The sequence below is a fragment of the Lampris incognitus genome, chromosome 16 (genome assembly GCF_029633865.1).
Source record: "Lampris incognitus isolate fLamInc1 chromosome 16, fLamInc1.hap2, whole genome shotgun sequence".
NCBI classification, from domain to species: domain Eukaryota; kingdom Metazoa; phylum Chordata; class Actinopteri; order Lampriformes; family Lampridae; genus Lampris; species Lampris incognitus.
In genome coordinates this window covers 18789869-18805911 of record NC_079226.1, presented here as the reverse complement: position 1 = coordinate 18805911, position 16043 = coordinate 18789869, and the positions used below count along the sequence as shown (strand labels likewise).

At 44.8% G+C, this 16043-nt stretch overlaps 1 protein-coding gene across 1 annotated transcript in view; it reads right to left on the bottom strand.

The window, feature by feature from the left end:
• LOC130125987 (ryanodine receptor 3-like) overlaps positions 1-16043 on the bottom strand; it is a 158721-nt gene that overhangs the window by 8793 nt on the left and 133885 nt on the right. Inside the window, exons 73-90 of the mRNA XM_056295363.1 lie at positions 14624-14794; positions 13878-13937; positions 13658-13792; positions 11619-11731; positions 8409-8505; positions 6277-6386; positions 5486-5537; positions 5339-5392; positions 5145-5244; positions 4457-4536; positions 4296-4372; positions 4062-4135; positions 2543-2560; positions 1845-1925; positions 1608-1696; positions 1369-1497; positions 871-975; positions 107-188 (exon numbers count right to left, since the gene is read on the bottom strand). Coding sequence (XP_056151338.1) covers positions 107-188; positions 871-975; positions 1369-1497; positions 1608-1696; positions 1845-1925; positions 2543-2560; positions 4062-4135; positions 4296-4372; positions 4457-4536; positions 5145-5244; positions 5339-5392; positions 5486-5537; positions 6277-6386; positions 8409-8505; positions 11619-11731; positions 13658-13792; positions 13878-13937; positions 14624-14794 — 1627 coding nt within the window. The remainder of the gene's footprint in view (positions 1-106; positions 189-870; positions 976-1368; positions 1498-1607; positions 1697-1844; positions 1926-2542; positions 2561-4061; positions 4136-4295; positions 4373-4456; positions 4537-5144; positions 5245-5338; positions 5393-5485; positions 5538-6276; positions 6387-8408; positions 8506-11618; positions 11732-13657; positions 13793-13877; positions 13938-14623; positions 14795-16043) is intronic.

Sequence of the window (16043 nt, the reverse complement as noted above, 5' to 3'; positions counted from 1 at the left end):
GCAAACAAGTCTTTAATAAAAGATTGGTTTGGTCATAAAAGTGGCAATATCATTGCAGCTGATGCTAGAGGTGCACAGGGTCCGAGTAAGTCATCAGAAAACAAACCTTCCAGAAGAGAGAGCATCATGACAATCATATCTTTCTGCAAATCCAGCAGCTCTTTCAGTAATTCAATCTGACTGGAGTCCTGTTAGGAAGTGTGGATAGAAAAGGCAACCTTGTGACCCACACAGGTAGTAACCCCCCCCTTTTTCTTTTTTTTTTGGATGATCGTCCCGACTCATATCCCCGAGCAGCAGCTGGGAAGGACAAGGCTGCCTCTGAGCATGGGACCCCACCAGAGCTCTACTAAGGCCCAGAAGGCCCTCCCAGGTTATATCTATCCATCAGCACCATCCTTAATGCTATTTCACTTTGCAGGAGCAGATGGCTAGGTCAAATTGACTCATTTAAGGTCTCACAGGAGCCCGTTTTCAGCATGCCATAAATCTGAAGGGGACTTTGATGAGCTATATCCAAACCCCTCCACCTGTCCTCTCTGTCATTTTCACTTCTAAAATCAGCTAAGGCCCTTTTGTTTGACCTCCCGAGATGGGGTTAGGTAGTTGGACAGTTTTCTGATTCCACATCTGGCTTACTGAGAAAAGAGGCAATATCTCAAGGAGGAGTCATGCATCATAAAGATGAGTAAATGGCACCGGCAATTGTACTGCAGTGGCTTGTTTTTTTTTTTCTTTCTTGAGCATAGAGGGACCTCTAGTGGCTATGGTTATTGCAGTTTAAGAAAAAGGCTAAGGTTGACGTGGACTTAGAAGACACCAAAACACATTCAGTTTATATAGTGATTTAAAGAAGGTTTACACAGTTACCTGTGACAACTTCATTTGCATGTTGGCAAAAACATGAAGGAAGCCAACGACTGCGTCCCATAGTCTGCTATGAGCCAGACTCTGCTGGTTTCCAATACATGGACCCTAGAGAAGATAGCATAGATACAGAGCAGGCGTAAACAGGAAAGACAAAACATGGAGCAGCAAATAATTTTGGCACAAAAATAATAATAAACTTGATTTATGGTTCACTTTTCAAAGCCATCTGTTACAAATTGCATTGCAAAACACAGATAAATAATGTCCATTGATAAAGCCATAAAAGAGCAAATCACAGAATGAAAATAAGAGAGGTACAATAAACTGTGGGCATATATACGAAAATAAGGAATATGAGGACATAAAATGAAATGGGCTTGCAAAAATGGCAGTCTAAAGCCAGCACTGTCCATAATTTATGTCAGGATCATAGACAGCTAAAAAAAAATAATCTTAATACTGTACTAATACAGGAGCACAAAGAGTGTTTTGTGTTACCTGTATGTACTCAGTTAAAGAGTTGAAAATCTGTTTGGCCACAGCCAGCGCTTTGGAGAAGTTCCTCTGCCCAGCTTCATCCATTACATCTTTACCAGAGTAGTACCAGTAGAAATCACTGATTGACTCCTGATAGAGCAAAAAATATTCACATGACTGGTCAAAGATGATGAAAACAAGTCAATACCTAGATGAAAACCTTGAAAACACAGAGTAGTCTGTCTGTGATCACATCATACTTGGAGACGGAGAAGGTAGTCTACAGTGCTGATGATAATATTGACTGTGGTGGTGTTCCCTGTCTGTGTCCTCAGGAAGTTCTGAAAATCTTGAAATTGGGTCAAATGATTAATAACTAAAGGCAGATGAGCCCAAATAGAAAACTAAACAATTTTGTAAAGCTTCTGATAAAATGTTGCTTAGAAATTTGCAGTGTGAGCTAAAAAAAAAAAATCTGCTTTTTGACGTCCACCTACCATTGTTGTGGCCCTCACAGAGCAGCTGCAGAAACCTAAAGAGGTCCTTCGTGAACTCATCATTCTGCAGCACCTTGGAACCTGCGAGTAAGAAACGAGATTGGCGCCTCTTCTTTTCAACAAGGTCAGAGACCCAACTTGCTACATCTGTCTTATTTCAACACAGGCATCGGGTTTTGCACAGCTTTTACGTCCTCATAAAGCTGGTTATGCACGAATGTTATGCACTAAATGAGGTGCACCGAGCACACAGATGTGATACGCTGAATCGGTTCAAAGATGGAAGTAAGATTACTGGGGAATAAAGCTGAGCTTTGTTGTTTCAGGGAGGCCAAGCTTGTTGGACCCGACAAACAAAGCTTTGAGAATTACAGTCTAGTTGTTGTGCACGCTTCTTGAAAAGCTGCTTGGTTAGTATTATCAACAGAGAGACATACAATATCCCACACAAACAACAAGCACAGACTTCTTATACACAGAGAAGGACAGAGATTTGAGTCAGTTCAGGGTGGCTGACTATAGACTGAACAACCTGTCCGGGTGTCATAGGAGCATGCATGTGTACCTTAAGTCCAGAGGGGTTATATCGCATTCAAGACAAAGGGGGGGGGGTGTGGGGAGGGGAGGGGGCCGGGGGTGACGAGCATTTGCGATGGCAGCATTGCGTAAAATGAGTAGAATCTTAACCATGTATTTACCCCGCTCACTCACGTTGACTGCGACCGATGAGTTAAAAACATGATCAGAAGAAAACAAACAAAAAAAGCAGACATAAGCAAAGGAGAAGACATTGAGTTTCAATCAGAAGAGGTCGGTACAAGAGAGGACGATAGCGCTATAGAAATATCTCTATGTACTCACATCGCTCAGTGACACTGACATGCGCTTACTGTTAACATAGGAAATTCAGATACAGTCTGCTCGCTAGGCAGGTGTTAAACTGCCGGTGGGGTAGAGTACAGGACTTACAGTCACCATCACTTATGCCTGTGCTTATGAGGTGGAAATGAGTTGGAATATGCATGAGAGGAACATATACTGTATGCACCCCATCAGATCGGCCAGAGACCATGGATGTTATGTGGTTTGTAACATACTCGGACATAGCCTTGTCATGTGACTGTAGTGTGTATGCTTTTCAGTGATGAACGGGGCCTGACAGGACGTAGACATACAGTAACACAGGTTTACCTGCATGATGGCCATACACAGACGTGAAGACATACAACATGACACGAAATGCACATGACATGGTGATGGGCTTGTCCATCAGAAAACTATAGAGCAAATGTTTCATCAAGCTAATGCTGTGCCAGGTGTGTGTCGGCCGCTTACAGGTGCAGTTCAAGAACAACAAGAGCAATGGACAATCATTGCCCCATGAGACAAACATCACAACAAATCTTGCAAGTATTTGTTCTGTAGCATCACTTATAGCTGATTTTGGAGACAGAGTAAACAAATGTTTGGTGGTTTTGACTGCACAGGACTGATAATTGAAAAATGTTGGTCTCTCTGTGGAAGAAGGTGCTTCCACATAAGAAATCAAATGTTCTAATTAAAATCCAATTTCATACACAAACCAGAGTAATACTAAGCAAAACACAGAATTATGGTTCAACAGTGACCATATATAGACACTTCTTCCAGAATATATATATATATATATATATATATATATATATATATATATATATATATATATATATATATATATATATATATATATATATATATATATATTCTATTGTCTATATATTCTTACATATATAGACACTTCTTCCAAAACACAGAATTATGGTTCAACAGTGACCATATATAGACACACACTTCTGCCTAAACTCACTTAAAATTGACACTTCTGTTATCCTGTTTGTACAATGACAATAATTGTTAAAACCGAACTGATATTAAGTATACTTTACATTATCAAGGAACATAAATATGCAATCCAAAATTATTAAATCATGACACAATATTAGTAAGTGCAATACAAATCTTTGCTTTATCACTTTAACGCAACAAAGACCTATTTTACTATATATATAAAATTAATATTTCACTCATTTGTTGAGTACTTTCATCAACACCATTGCTGGTTTCTGAAAAAAAAACTGCTATATAGTATATATGTGTGTGTGTGTGTGTGTGTGTGTGTGTGTGTGTGATTAAAGGCTTTCTAGTAGACTATTCCCCTTATTTGATGTCCTCACTTACTTGATCCCTCTTCAGTCACCATCCCCAGACCCTCTGCTTTGTTTTGCCTTTCAAAAGCATTCAAGTCCAGGACACTGACAGGGATCACAGACAAAATGATCTATATAAAATTGCATTCAAAGGCTGCATTTCTTTTCTTCCATACTGCATTTCAGTTTTGAATCTACACAGGCACATGTCTCCTTAAAAAAAGTACTGCGCATCACAAATAGGATTTGGATATTTCTTGGTTACCTGCAGGACATCATCAGTCCAGACAGACTTTTGAAAAAGCCAACATCCCTTTTTTCCTTCAGATAGTCCAGCATTTTCTGCATCAAAGCAAACAGACGGTCAGTAGTGTGACAACAAGTTTGATTTGACAAATTCCATTTTACAAGAGCTATGCTGTATACCTGCTGGACCAGTATGTTCCCCCCGTTGAGTATGGAGATGCCCAGTTTAAGAGTAAACGTCACCATAGCACCCAGTCGACCTAAAGACAGGAAAACACACCATAGTTAAACCCCTTTTTGTCTTTTGGGTGCATTAAGGTTGGACTACCCCGGGGTTCGAATCCAGGACCTCCTTGCCGTGAGAAGGTCCTGGGTTCGAGCCCCTGGGTAGTCCAACCTTGGGGGTCGTCCCGGGTCATCCTCTGTGTGGAGTTTGCTTGTTCTCTCCGTGTCTACATGGGTTTCCTCTGGGTACTACGGTTTCCTCCCACAGTCCAAAGACATGTAGGTCAGGTGAACCGGCCGTACTAAATTGTCCCTAGGTGTGAATGTGTGTGTCGGCCCTGTGATGGCCTGGCGGGCTGTCCAGGGTGTCTCCCCGCCTGCCGCCCAATGACTGCTGGGATAGGCTCCAGCATCCCCGCGACCCTGAGAGCAGGATAAGCGGTTTGGATAATGGATAAACAGATAGATGTTTTATTTAGTTATTGTTAGTTTCTTGATTACTAATTCATCCTTATACTATTCTCATAATTTTCATGTAATATTTACAGTGATCTATGTGAGCAATGCACCAAGTGAAATCTGTAGAATGTGCAACTTGGTGAGTCTGACTTGGAGCGTATTTGAAGGCTGCATGTGCCCCTACCCTTGCTGGCACTGATCATTTGCAGCACCATCTCTGCAGCCCCCCGGTCATGCAGTCTGGCTTGCTGGTACAGGGTCTTCTGTTTCTCCATCTCTTTTTCCTGAAGGAGGAATTAAGAAGCGCATTTGTTGAAAATGGTCAAGAGAACAAAGCCAGACTGAGCTGAAACCACATTCCCGCAACATCATTAGCACCTCAAATGTTTTCTCTTTTCCCTCCTCATCCTCTTCTTCACCTTCAGCACAGCTCTGAGTGAGAAAGCAGAGGGTATAAACTTTGAGGTCTGGCGGAAAAGCACAACTATTTCAAAAATAACAAATCAGATAATAAGACAGGAGTACCTTTGCCATCATATCTGCGTATGCAATGTACAGGGGATCCTCCTCTAAAGAGCTAAATGGAAAATCAAGATATGATGGTTAAACTTCACTGTACACAGTCCCCAGAAAGAAAGACTCTCTCTTTGCAAGCAGTAACCATTAAGTGGAAAATATACCCCCCCCCCTTTTCTCCCCAATTGTATCTGGTCAATTACCCCACTCCACCCCCTCTGCCAATCCAGGGAGGGTGGCAGACTACCACATGCCTCCTCCGATACACATGGAGTCGCCAGCTGCTTCTTTTCACCTGACAGTGAGGCATTTCTCCAGGGGGACGTAGCGTGTGGGAGGATCATGGTATTCCCCTCAGTTCTCCCTTCTCCCTGAACAGGCCCCTCGACCGACCAGAGGAGGCACTAGTGCAGCAACAAAGACATATACCCACATCCAGCTTCCCACCCGCAGACACGGCCAATTGTATCTGTAGGGACGTTGCACCAAGTCGGAGGTTAACAGGGACTCGAACTGGTGATCCCCATGTTGGTAGGTAACAGAATAGAATGCTACGCCACTCGGATGCCCCAGAAAATATATCTTTAAACACTTACAATGTGCCTTAGCATGAAGAAAAACACTATTGCTTGTGTCTCCTTGTGTGTAAAATAATATAGCAATGATATAGTTAAATGCAGAGGTTAATTAGCCAAGGTGCCAAAGATATTACCCAGTGCAGATGGAGCCAATGCCAGCTGCCCAGGTATGAATGTGAATTTGAGTGAGTGAGTGAGTGGGGGGGGGGGGGGGTTGTATACCTGCACTCAGTGAGAGCATTGTGGCTGAAATGCAGTATGAGCTGGTGAAGTGGGTCCGGCTGTTTATCGACCTCTTCCTCTTCCTCCTCCTCTGCCTTGGGCTGGGTTTTCTGGACACACCCACGCATGTCAGTGTGTTCACAGTTACGGAGCCAGTCATCTCTCAGAGCATGCACTCTCCGTGTTATAGAATTATATTGGTGGAGGACCTTCACTGAGGTATTTATACACAGGACTCAGGAATCTGCACCACAGCACACTGCAGGACTTACATGGATGGTAGAACTAAACGTGGATCTTGTTTAAAGCAGCACCACGTAACATTTTTGCTTTAACATATCAGAAAATTCCTTTTGGTTGCCAAGTGTGGTGGTTATGGGAGAATGACACGATCGTTGTTCAGATCACATCCCTGGAAGCCTTGTTTTCGCCATCCATTTTTGTCTGCCACCAAGCACAAAACCTCCTGGGAAATATAGGGATTGCTTTTCAGCAGTTATTTCCTGTTTCCAAATTCAATAAATGATAAATACCAAAGTATAGCAATTTTATTTTACCTCATCTGAAAACAAAGCCACTCTTGTTCTGCAAAAGCCTTTGAGCTATGTCTTGTAAATTAAAGCTGTTGCTGCGCTACGAATAAAGAAAGCTCCTTGGTTGTCTTTGCAGCAGGTGATGCAAAAGACGTTACTGAAATCCAAAAAGTTACCTGTTGCTGCTTTAATTGAGAATGTCAGTTTACTATACGTCACTTACCTTTGGAGAAATAGACTGTAAGAATAGGACAGCATTAAATTATAACACTAAAGAAAGCAGGCAGCCAATTGCAGGTGTGGATACAGACCCCTCAAGTACAAAGTCACATACATGTGCAAGCATACACACATTAAAATATATACATACACACACACACACACACACACACACACACACACAAACTGGCCAGCCAGACGACAGGGAGTCAAGGTACATGTTTGGCGGTGTTAGAGAATGGTTGTTAGGCATGACTCTCCATGAGCCCAATTTACACTCCATCACAGTCAACCACTTTATCCCAGGTATGAGACCTCTCCCAATAGCCAACTATCTTGCCCTCGGAGTACAGGATTTGACATCAACTGAATTTATTTTCTGAGGCCTATAACTACTTTTATGGATTTGTCTCATGGTTTGTCATGATCTATAAAATGCAAAATGCTTTTGAAGAATTTCTGTAACGTTGTAAAGAAAGCAGCACTTTTTGGGGGGGGGGGGTTCCCCCCTTTTTCTCCCCAATTGTACTTGGCCAATTACCCCACTCTTCTGAGCCGTCCCGGTCATTGCGCCACCCCCTCTGCCAATCCGGGGAGGGCTGCAGACTATCACATGCCTCCTCCGATGTATGTGGAGTCGCCAGCCGCTTCTTTTCACCTGACAGTGAGGAGTTTCACCAGGGGGACGTAGTGCGTGGAAGGATTATGCTGTTCTCCCCCGTCCCCCTTCTCTCCCGAACAGGTGCCCTGACCAATCAGAGGAGGTGCTAGTGCAGCGACCAGGACACATACCCACATCCGGCTTCCCACCTGCAGACACGGCCAACTGTGTCTGTAGGGACGCCCGACTAAGTCGGAGGTAACGGAATAGACCGCTATGCTACCCAGACGCCGACTATCTGGTTTATTGACTGAATCGTCAGTCAATAAACCAGAAAGTCGTCAAGAAAGCAGCTCTTCATGACTGTTTCTTCCACTTTCAGTACAACGAAATCCTCAAAGGGATGTACCGCCAAAAATTTAGGGAAAGACACACACCTTCCATAAATTTTATCAGGGCGCCCAAAGCATTGTGTCTTGATGTTCTCCTACCCCTTGCTAAATGTGGCAAAGCTTAAGGACCGCGCTCAGGCGAGTTGACATTGACGTCACTTGTGATGCCATGGTTGTCTGGGCAAGGGGGAGGGGGGGGACTTTTGGCACATGGCAAAAATAACATGGATGACTGACGGTGCCCAGGTGACGCTGGTTGGGTACCACACTGTCAAAGCACTTGTGACAATGGCAGGAGAACAGGAGAGTGGTAGGGCTGACTTCCCACCACACATATAAGATGAGACTACCTACACAGGGACGCCGCGTGAAGAGACAAGTACTTACTGCAAGGTCCTGCACTAGCTTCTCCTCAAAAGAGTACTCCTCTGTCTCTATCCATATTCTCTGATAGGCCAGGAGGAAGAGGTTAATAGAGCGATGCCTGGGGATGGGGCGAGAGCAGATTAGCTCGGGTTAGGTAGAAGCAAAGCAGAAGAAGGAGAGAGATGTCACTCCAGGGGAAGTTAATAACGGTTAGTACAGGGCACTGGCACATCCAGTGGGACACCTTTGGAGTCAAGAAAGGAATGGGAGGTCATACAAACAGTGGGTCAGCGTAACATTACCGTCAGCATGGAGAGCAGACTGTCACAGTCTGTGTTCTCATGCATTTCCTCCAGCCATATATGTCGGTAGGCATTCAGGAAGTAATTATTATTTGTGTGCCTGTGGGGATGAGGTACAGTACAGGGTGACATTTAAAGAGAAAACAAAAGAGGCTAAATCCAGACAGATGGAAAAGTTAAACATGAAATAAGGCAGTTTTCTTATTCTTAACATCATAGAAAAGATTTAGAAAGTGTAAGTATTTTTTTTTGGGATTTTTCCCCTTTTCTCCCCACTTGTACCCGGCCAATTATCCTACTCTTCCGAGCCGTCCCGGTCGCTACTGCACCCGCTCTGTTGAGCCAGGGAGGGCTGCAGTCTACCACATGCCTCCTCCGATACACGTGGAGTCGCCAGAGGGACATCATAGCATGTGGGAGGATCACACTATTCCCCCCAGTTTCCCCTCCCCTCCGAACAGGCGCCCCAACCGACCAGAGCAGGTGCTAGTGCGGCGACCAGGACACATACCCACATCCGGCTTCCCACCCGCAGACACAGCCAATTGTGTCTGTAGAGATGCCTGACTAAGCTGGAGGTAACACGGAGATTCGAACCAGCGATCCCTATGTTGGTAGGCAACAGAATAGACCGCTACGCCACCCAGACGCTCCAGAAAGTATAAGTATGAGGGAGTCAACATCAGCTGGGAGAGATGAGGTTCACAGCCATCCTATAATCGAAGTAATCAAAGGAAAACTCTTCAACAGTCAATCCTTGTGTCTTTATAGCTAAAGATTGTTGTGTTCTAGTGTTGTTATTCAATGTTAAGTACACTGAGAGAGCCACGAAACTGGGGAGTCAAATTCCATGTTTGTGCAAACCTACATGGCCAACAAACATGATTCTGATTCTAATTCTGGTACTGTGCTAATTAACTCATGCATGACACTGTTTATACAATCTACTATTGGCTGCACTGTGCCCTATTCCACAAGAGCTGGATCAACTCCAGTCACCAATGAGTCATGCTGACAGCCAGCAAGAATCATCTGAGCAAATATTAAAGATGGCCACCCCCAGGTTGGGCCTCATAATTGTTTTCTTCCCGCCGTTGCTCTCCGCCTGACTTCCTGTAATTGAGTTACAGAGCAGCAGGGCATGAAATTGCTAGTGTCCTTTTTCTCTATCTACTTTTTTTTTTTGATAACAGCTGCGGGCAAGACATTTGTCCTACAGACTGGGGGAGGGAAGGTGTGCATTAATGCAGGGTCACAACCCAGGAAAAGACAAATGAGAGTTGTGAGGCAAGGTGGAAGAAAAAAAAAATGGGGCTATTTGGCTGGGAAACAGCTGATGATACAGCGTGATACAAGGTTTGTTGTTGGGTAGAAATAACGACGACAGCTAAGGGAGTTAGTTCTGTGTTGATGCTATCCACGGTTGATGACTGGAAGATTTTTTTATATTTTATTTTTGGATTTTCCCCCCAATTGTGCGAGGCCAATTACCCCACTCTTCCAAGCTGTCCCGGTTGCTGCTCCACCCCCTCTGCCGATCCGGGGAGGGCTGCAGACTACCACATGCCTCCTCCGGTACATGTGGAGTCGCCAGCCGCTTCTTTTCACCTAACAGTGAGGAGTTTTTCCAGGGGGATGTAGCACATGGGAGGATCACGCTATTCCCCCCAGTTCCCCCTCCCCCCTGAACAGGCCCCCCAGCCAACCAGAGGAGGCGCTAGTGCAGTGACCAGGACACATACCCACATCCGGCTTCCCACCCGCAGACACAACCAATTGTGTCTGTAGGGACACCCAAGCAAGCCGGAGGTAACATGACTGGAAGATTTTTAAGATTTAAGTTTCCTTTATTAAGCCCCTTGGGGAAATTTAGTTACTGCAAATTAACCCATTCTAGCTGTGATCTGTGTAGCTAGGAGCAGTGGGCTGCCACCTTGATGCTGCACCCGGGGACCAACTCCAGTTCTTCTCCCATTGCCTTGGTCAGGGGCACAGACAGGAGTATAAACCCTAACATGCATGTTTCTTTTGGTGGTGGGAGAAACTGGAGCACCCGGAGAAAACCCACCGCAGACACAGGGAGAACATGCAAACTCCACACAGAGGATGACCTTCGATTACCCCCCCAAGGTTGGACAACCCCAGGGTTCGAACCCGGGACCTTCTTGCTGTGAGGCGACTGCGCTAACCACTGGGCCACTGTGCCAGCCCAGATATAAAGCATATCATCATCTTGGCTTCTAACTCACAAACTAACGTTTAGTCTCATGTTTAGCTATGCTATCTGCAGAGATGCCGTTGCAAGACATATATATGATTTTGCTTTTTTTTAATTAACTTTATAATCCTCACTGGAATGAAAATTTTTGAAATATATTTATTCTGCACCCCTACTACAATTCTTTTTATACCTTCTCCCTCATATTCTATCACTTGGTATTACCCATGCGTTTTTATCTGAGGTAGGATTCTGCAGATACACCATCAACAGAGATATAAGTAAGATGTGCTCTTTCACATTCAATGTGCTCAAACAAATCAATCTTTTGATAAAGTTTTGAAGTGTTTCTAATGTATTAGTTTGCTTTTCTGGGTTGTTGGTTAGCTAAAAAACGATTCGGACGAACTAACTTTGGCTCCATTGAACCAGTGCAAAAGCATCCATTTTACCATGTCAATGTTAAGAGTCTAAACAGGACATCCTGTAAATAATAATGTAACGACAGATTATCCATTGGAAATGTGCCGTCAATTCTAGGCCTTCTTTAAATTGCAAACTTAACGCGATGATCCCATGTCATTCTGTTCACAACAAAGACACACAAATGTTGTGCTTCACATCTATGACACTGTGTCCTTGTTTTAACATTTCAGTGGGATTTGAGAGAGAAAAGGAGGTGCAGAAAGGAGTGCAGTTGAACAGTAATACCTTGGCAGGTTGTAGAGAGGAGCCATGCGGAAACAAGCCACAACTGCTCTCTTCCTCTGCTTGGACAGCAGCTTCTGCCATACGCATTTCTTGGATCTCAGTGGCTGCTCCACCTAGAATAAACAAAAGCAGGAAGTTGGTAGGTGTGTTACAAGCTGGCCTGCTCATGCTGTTAGCTTCTTTTCTTTATGATTAGTGCTCAAGCACACTTAGGCTTATGGTCTGATCAAAATTTTGGACTCTACCGCTACATACACTACACTACATGTGGACAGCCGTTCCAGTTAGTGGGTTAAGCTTTTCAGCCACACCCATTGCTAACAGGTGCATAACATCAAGTATACAGTCATGTGCAGTCTCCATAGGGTCATACTGAAGAGCTCAGTGAAGTTCTCTTTTTTCCTTTTTTTGGATTTTTCCCCTTTCCCCCCCCCAATTGTATCCGGCCAATTACCTCACTCTTCTGAGTCGTCCCGGTCACTGCTCCACCCCCTTTGCTGATCTGGGGAGGGCTGCAGACTACCACATGTCTCCTCCAATTCACCTGACAGTGAGGAGTTTTGCCAAGGGGACGTAGCATGAGGGAGGCTCACGCTATTCCCCCCCAGTTCCGTCTTCCCTCTGAACAGGCGCCTCGACCGACCAGAGGAGGTGCTAGTGCACTGACCAGGACACATACCCACATCCGGCTTCCCACCTGCAGACACAGCCAATTGTGCCTGTAGGGATGCCCGACCAAGCCAGAGGTAACATGGGGATTCAAACCAGCGATCTCTGTGTTGGCCACGGAATAGACTGCTACGCTACCCTGACGCCCCAGCTCAGTGACTTTCAATGTGTCACTCCCTGCTAGATCTGCCCCAGTCCACTGTAAGTCTGTTATTGTTAAGTAGAAACATCTCAGAGCAACAACTCAGCCGTGAAGTGGTAGGCCACACAAGCTCACAGAACAGACCCACTGAGTGCTGAAATGTGTAGCACATAAAAATTGTCTGTCCTCGGTTGCAACACTCACTCCCCAGTTCCAAACTGCCTCTGGAAGCAACGTCAGCACAAGAACTGTTCATTGGGAGCTTCATGTAATGGGTTTTCATGGCCAAGCAGCAACTCACAAACCTAAGAACATCATGCGTAATGCCAAGTGTTGGCTGGAGTGGTGTAAAGCACACTGCCATTGGATTCTGAAGCAGTGGAAATGCGTTCTCTGGAGTGATGAATCACACTTCACTGTCTGGCAGATGAATCTGGCTTTGGCGGATGCCAGGAGAACGCTACCTGCCTGAATGCATCATGCCAACTGTAAAGATCGGTGGAGGAGAAATAATGGTCTGGGGCTATTTTGGCTCGGCCCCTTAGTTCCAGTGAAGGGAAATCTTAATGCTTAATCCTATACAATGACATATAAAATGACATTCTAGAGAACTGTGTGCACCCAACTTTGTGGCAATAGTTTGGGGAAGGCCCTTTCCTGTTTCAGCATGACAATGTCCCCCTGCACAAAGTGAGGTCCATAAAGACATGGTTTGCTGCGTTGTGTAAGAACTTGACTGGCCTGCACACAGCCCTGACCTCAACCCCATCCAACACCTTTGGGATGAACTGGAACTCCAACTGTGAGTCAGGCCTTCTCCCCAGAATGAGATGCTCAACAAGCACATATGGGTGTGATGTTCGTGTTGCCACATACTTTTGGCTATGTAATGTACTCTGAACAAGAGCCTTAGTTAAAACGTAAAAATGTTCACATGTTTCAGCAGATTCATTTAACTTATTGATATTCTTCAAACCCGCCGCTATGTGCCTTATTCTTCTGTATTTGGCTGCTATGCTCAGGATATGAAATTCTATGTGTTGTGTCTTTTTCCCCCATGTAAATGTTCAGGATTGCAACTTTAAGACCATATTCTACACAGCTATCATTAAGGCATTAGGATGGCATACCTCGTCAGTGCAACTTGAAACAAATTCATTTATTTTGGGTAATCTATAGCCGAAAAGAAGGTCTTAAAAATACAAGTTTTATGACCAGTGCCACAAACCTGCTCCAGGTTGAAGACAGCAGCAGAAATACTCTGGATACGATCCACCGTCTTCTCAGGGTCGGGCGGCCCCCCACTCCTCACCATGATGTCCTTATACAGGTTCAGCTGCCACCTCACTGCCGGGTCCTCTGACTAGGGGAGTCGTTCAAGTCACACAGCAGGTACTACAGGAAGTTAATAATTACTCTGATGACAGGCTACATAAGGACCTTCTCACCTTTTCTTGAAGGTGCAGATTCTGCCGTATGTGGTCTTTGACCTCCTCATCTGTGTCTTTCTGTTGAACAACAAAAGGAAAACAATGAAATACTTATTTATTGTGACATTCTCGTGGCACAAATGTACAGGCACTGCCAGAGAGCTATTCCAATACATATTTTTGAGTAAACATTCTCTGTATATGCATGCTTTAATGGATGAGGGTTTGTTTTTTGTTTTTTTACCCCCCCCCTTTTTTTTCTCCCCAATCGTAGCCCTACTTTTCTGAGTCATCCCGCCCGGTCACTGCTCCATCCCCACTGCTGAGCTGGGGAGGGCTGTAGGCTACCACATGCCTCCTCCGATACATGTGGAGTCGCCAGCCGCTTCTTTTCGCCTGACAGTGAGGAGCTTCACCAGGGAGATGTAGCACATGGGAGGATCACGCTATTCCCCCCAGTCCCCCCCCCCCGGAACAGGCAACCCGACCGACCAGAGGAGGCGCTAGTGCAGCAGCCAGGACACATACCCACATCCGGCTTCCCACCCACAGACATAGCTAATTGTTTCTGTAGGGACGCCTGACCAAGCCGAAGGTAACACGGGGATTTGAACCGGCGAGCCCCGTGTTGGTAGGCAACAGAATAGACCGCCACGCTACCCGGACGCCCTGTTTGTATTGTTAAGGTGTATTGATGTTTTAAACTGTATATAAAGGGTAACATGACCCGTGTGAAGTGCTTGCCCCGGCCATGGATGTCTCACCAGGAGGTAGCGAGTCTTGGCGAGAGAGATGAGCTCCTGGTCTCCAGGGGTACACATGTTGAGGCCGATGGGCAGCATCTTCTTCAGGGCAGCCACAATCAAGGAGGTCTGGATGGAGTAGAACTCACCACGCCTCTTCTTATGCTTCCTCTCCTGGTCTTGCCCTCCTGACTGAAAGTAACAGTCCGTTTACCTCAGGTGTCACTCGGTGCTCAAGAATAGAACACAAGCAAGACTGTGATGGTTTTTAAAGGTTCAGTATTAGAGCCTGCATACCCCCCCCCCTTAAACTCTGATTAATGTCCCGCCAGAGCACTTCCTTTTAAGTTTTAAAATGATACCTCGACTAAAGAGCAAAGTATTATACCGGAGCTTATTTCACAGTGGGAGCGCTCATATTGAATAAAGGCTGCAGAGAACTGGAGCGTTTATTATTCAGCATTTGCAAAATCTGGGGCCAGGCTTATATCTGCCACCTCTGAAGCATTAAAGAGTTTCAAACCGCAGCTGAAAAGCAGTACTGGCCCTCAGCTTGCCTTAGTTAGCACATGTACACATTTTCCAGTGGAGGCAAAGTGAAAAAGCTGTCTGCAGGGAAATGATCACTTCTACATTTTTGGTTTTGCAACACATACAAACATACACCCACAGGAAAAAAACACACATCTGTGCACACGTACACACACACATGCGCACGCACAGACACACACACACATTTTATACATTAGGTATCAGAAGATTAAACCTGAGGAAGCCATCGCCCAAATACACCGATGCAAACACATCACCCACACACACACACACCAATGATGTGTGATCACATGATAGCTCATTTGGGTTTCATTAGTCGATGAGACATGGTGTACACATGAGGTGAGGAGGAATGACCTGATTTCCGTCAGGCTCAGTGATGAATTGAGCAGAGGCCAAAAAAGATTAGCTGACATGATTATATATATATATATATATATATATATATATATATATATATATATATATATATATATATATACACTGCTCAAAAAAATAAAGGGAACACATAAGCAATGCAATGTAGCTCCAAGTCAATCACACTTTTGAGATATCAACCTGTCCAGTTAGGAAGCAACACTGATTTGTGAATCAATTTCACCTGTTGGTAAATTGTCTAATTTCCACCTGGTGGAAATTAGACAATTTGCAAGACAACCCCTATAAAAGGAATGAATTTGCAGGTGGTGGCCACAGACCATTTGCCTGTCCTCATCTTTTCTGGCCGATCTTTGGTTAGTTTTTCATTTTGCTAGTGCCCTCACCACTAGAGGTGGCATGAGGCGGTATCTGCAACCTACAGAAGTTGCTCAGGTAGTGCAGCTCATCCAGGATGGCACATCAATGCGTGCTGTGGCAAGAAGATTTGATGTGTCTCCCAGTACAGTGT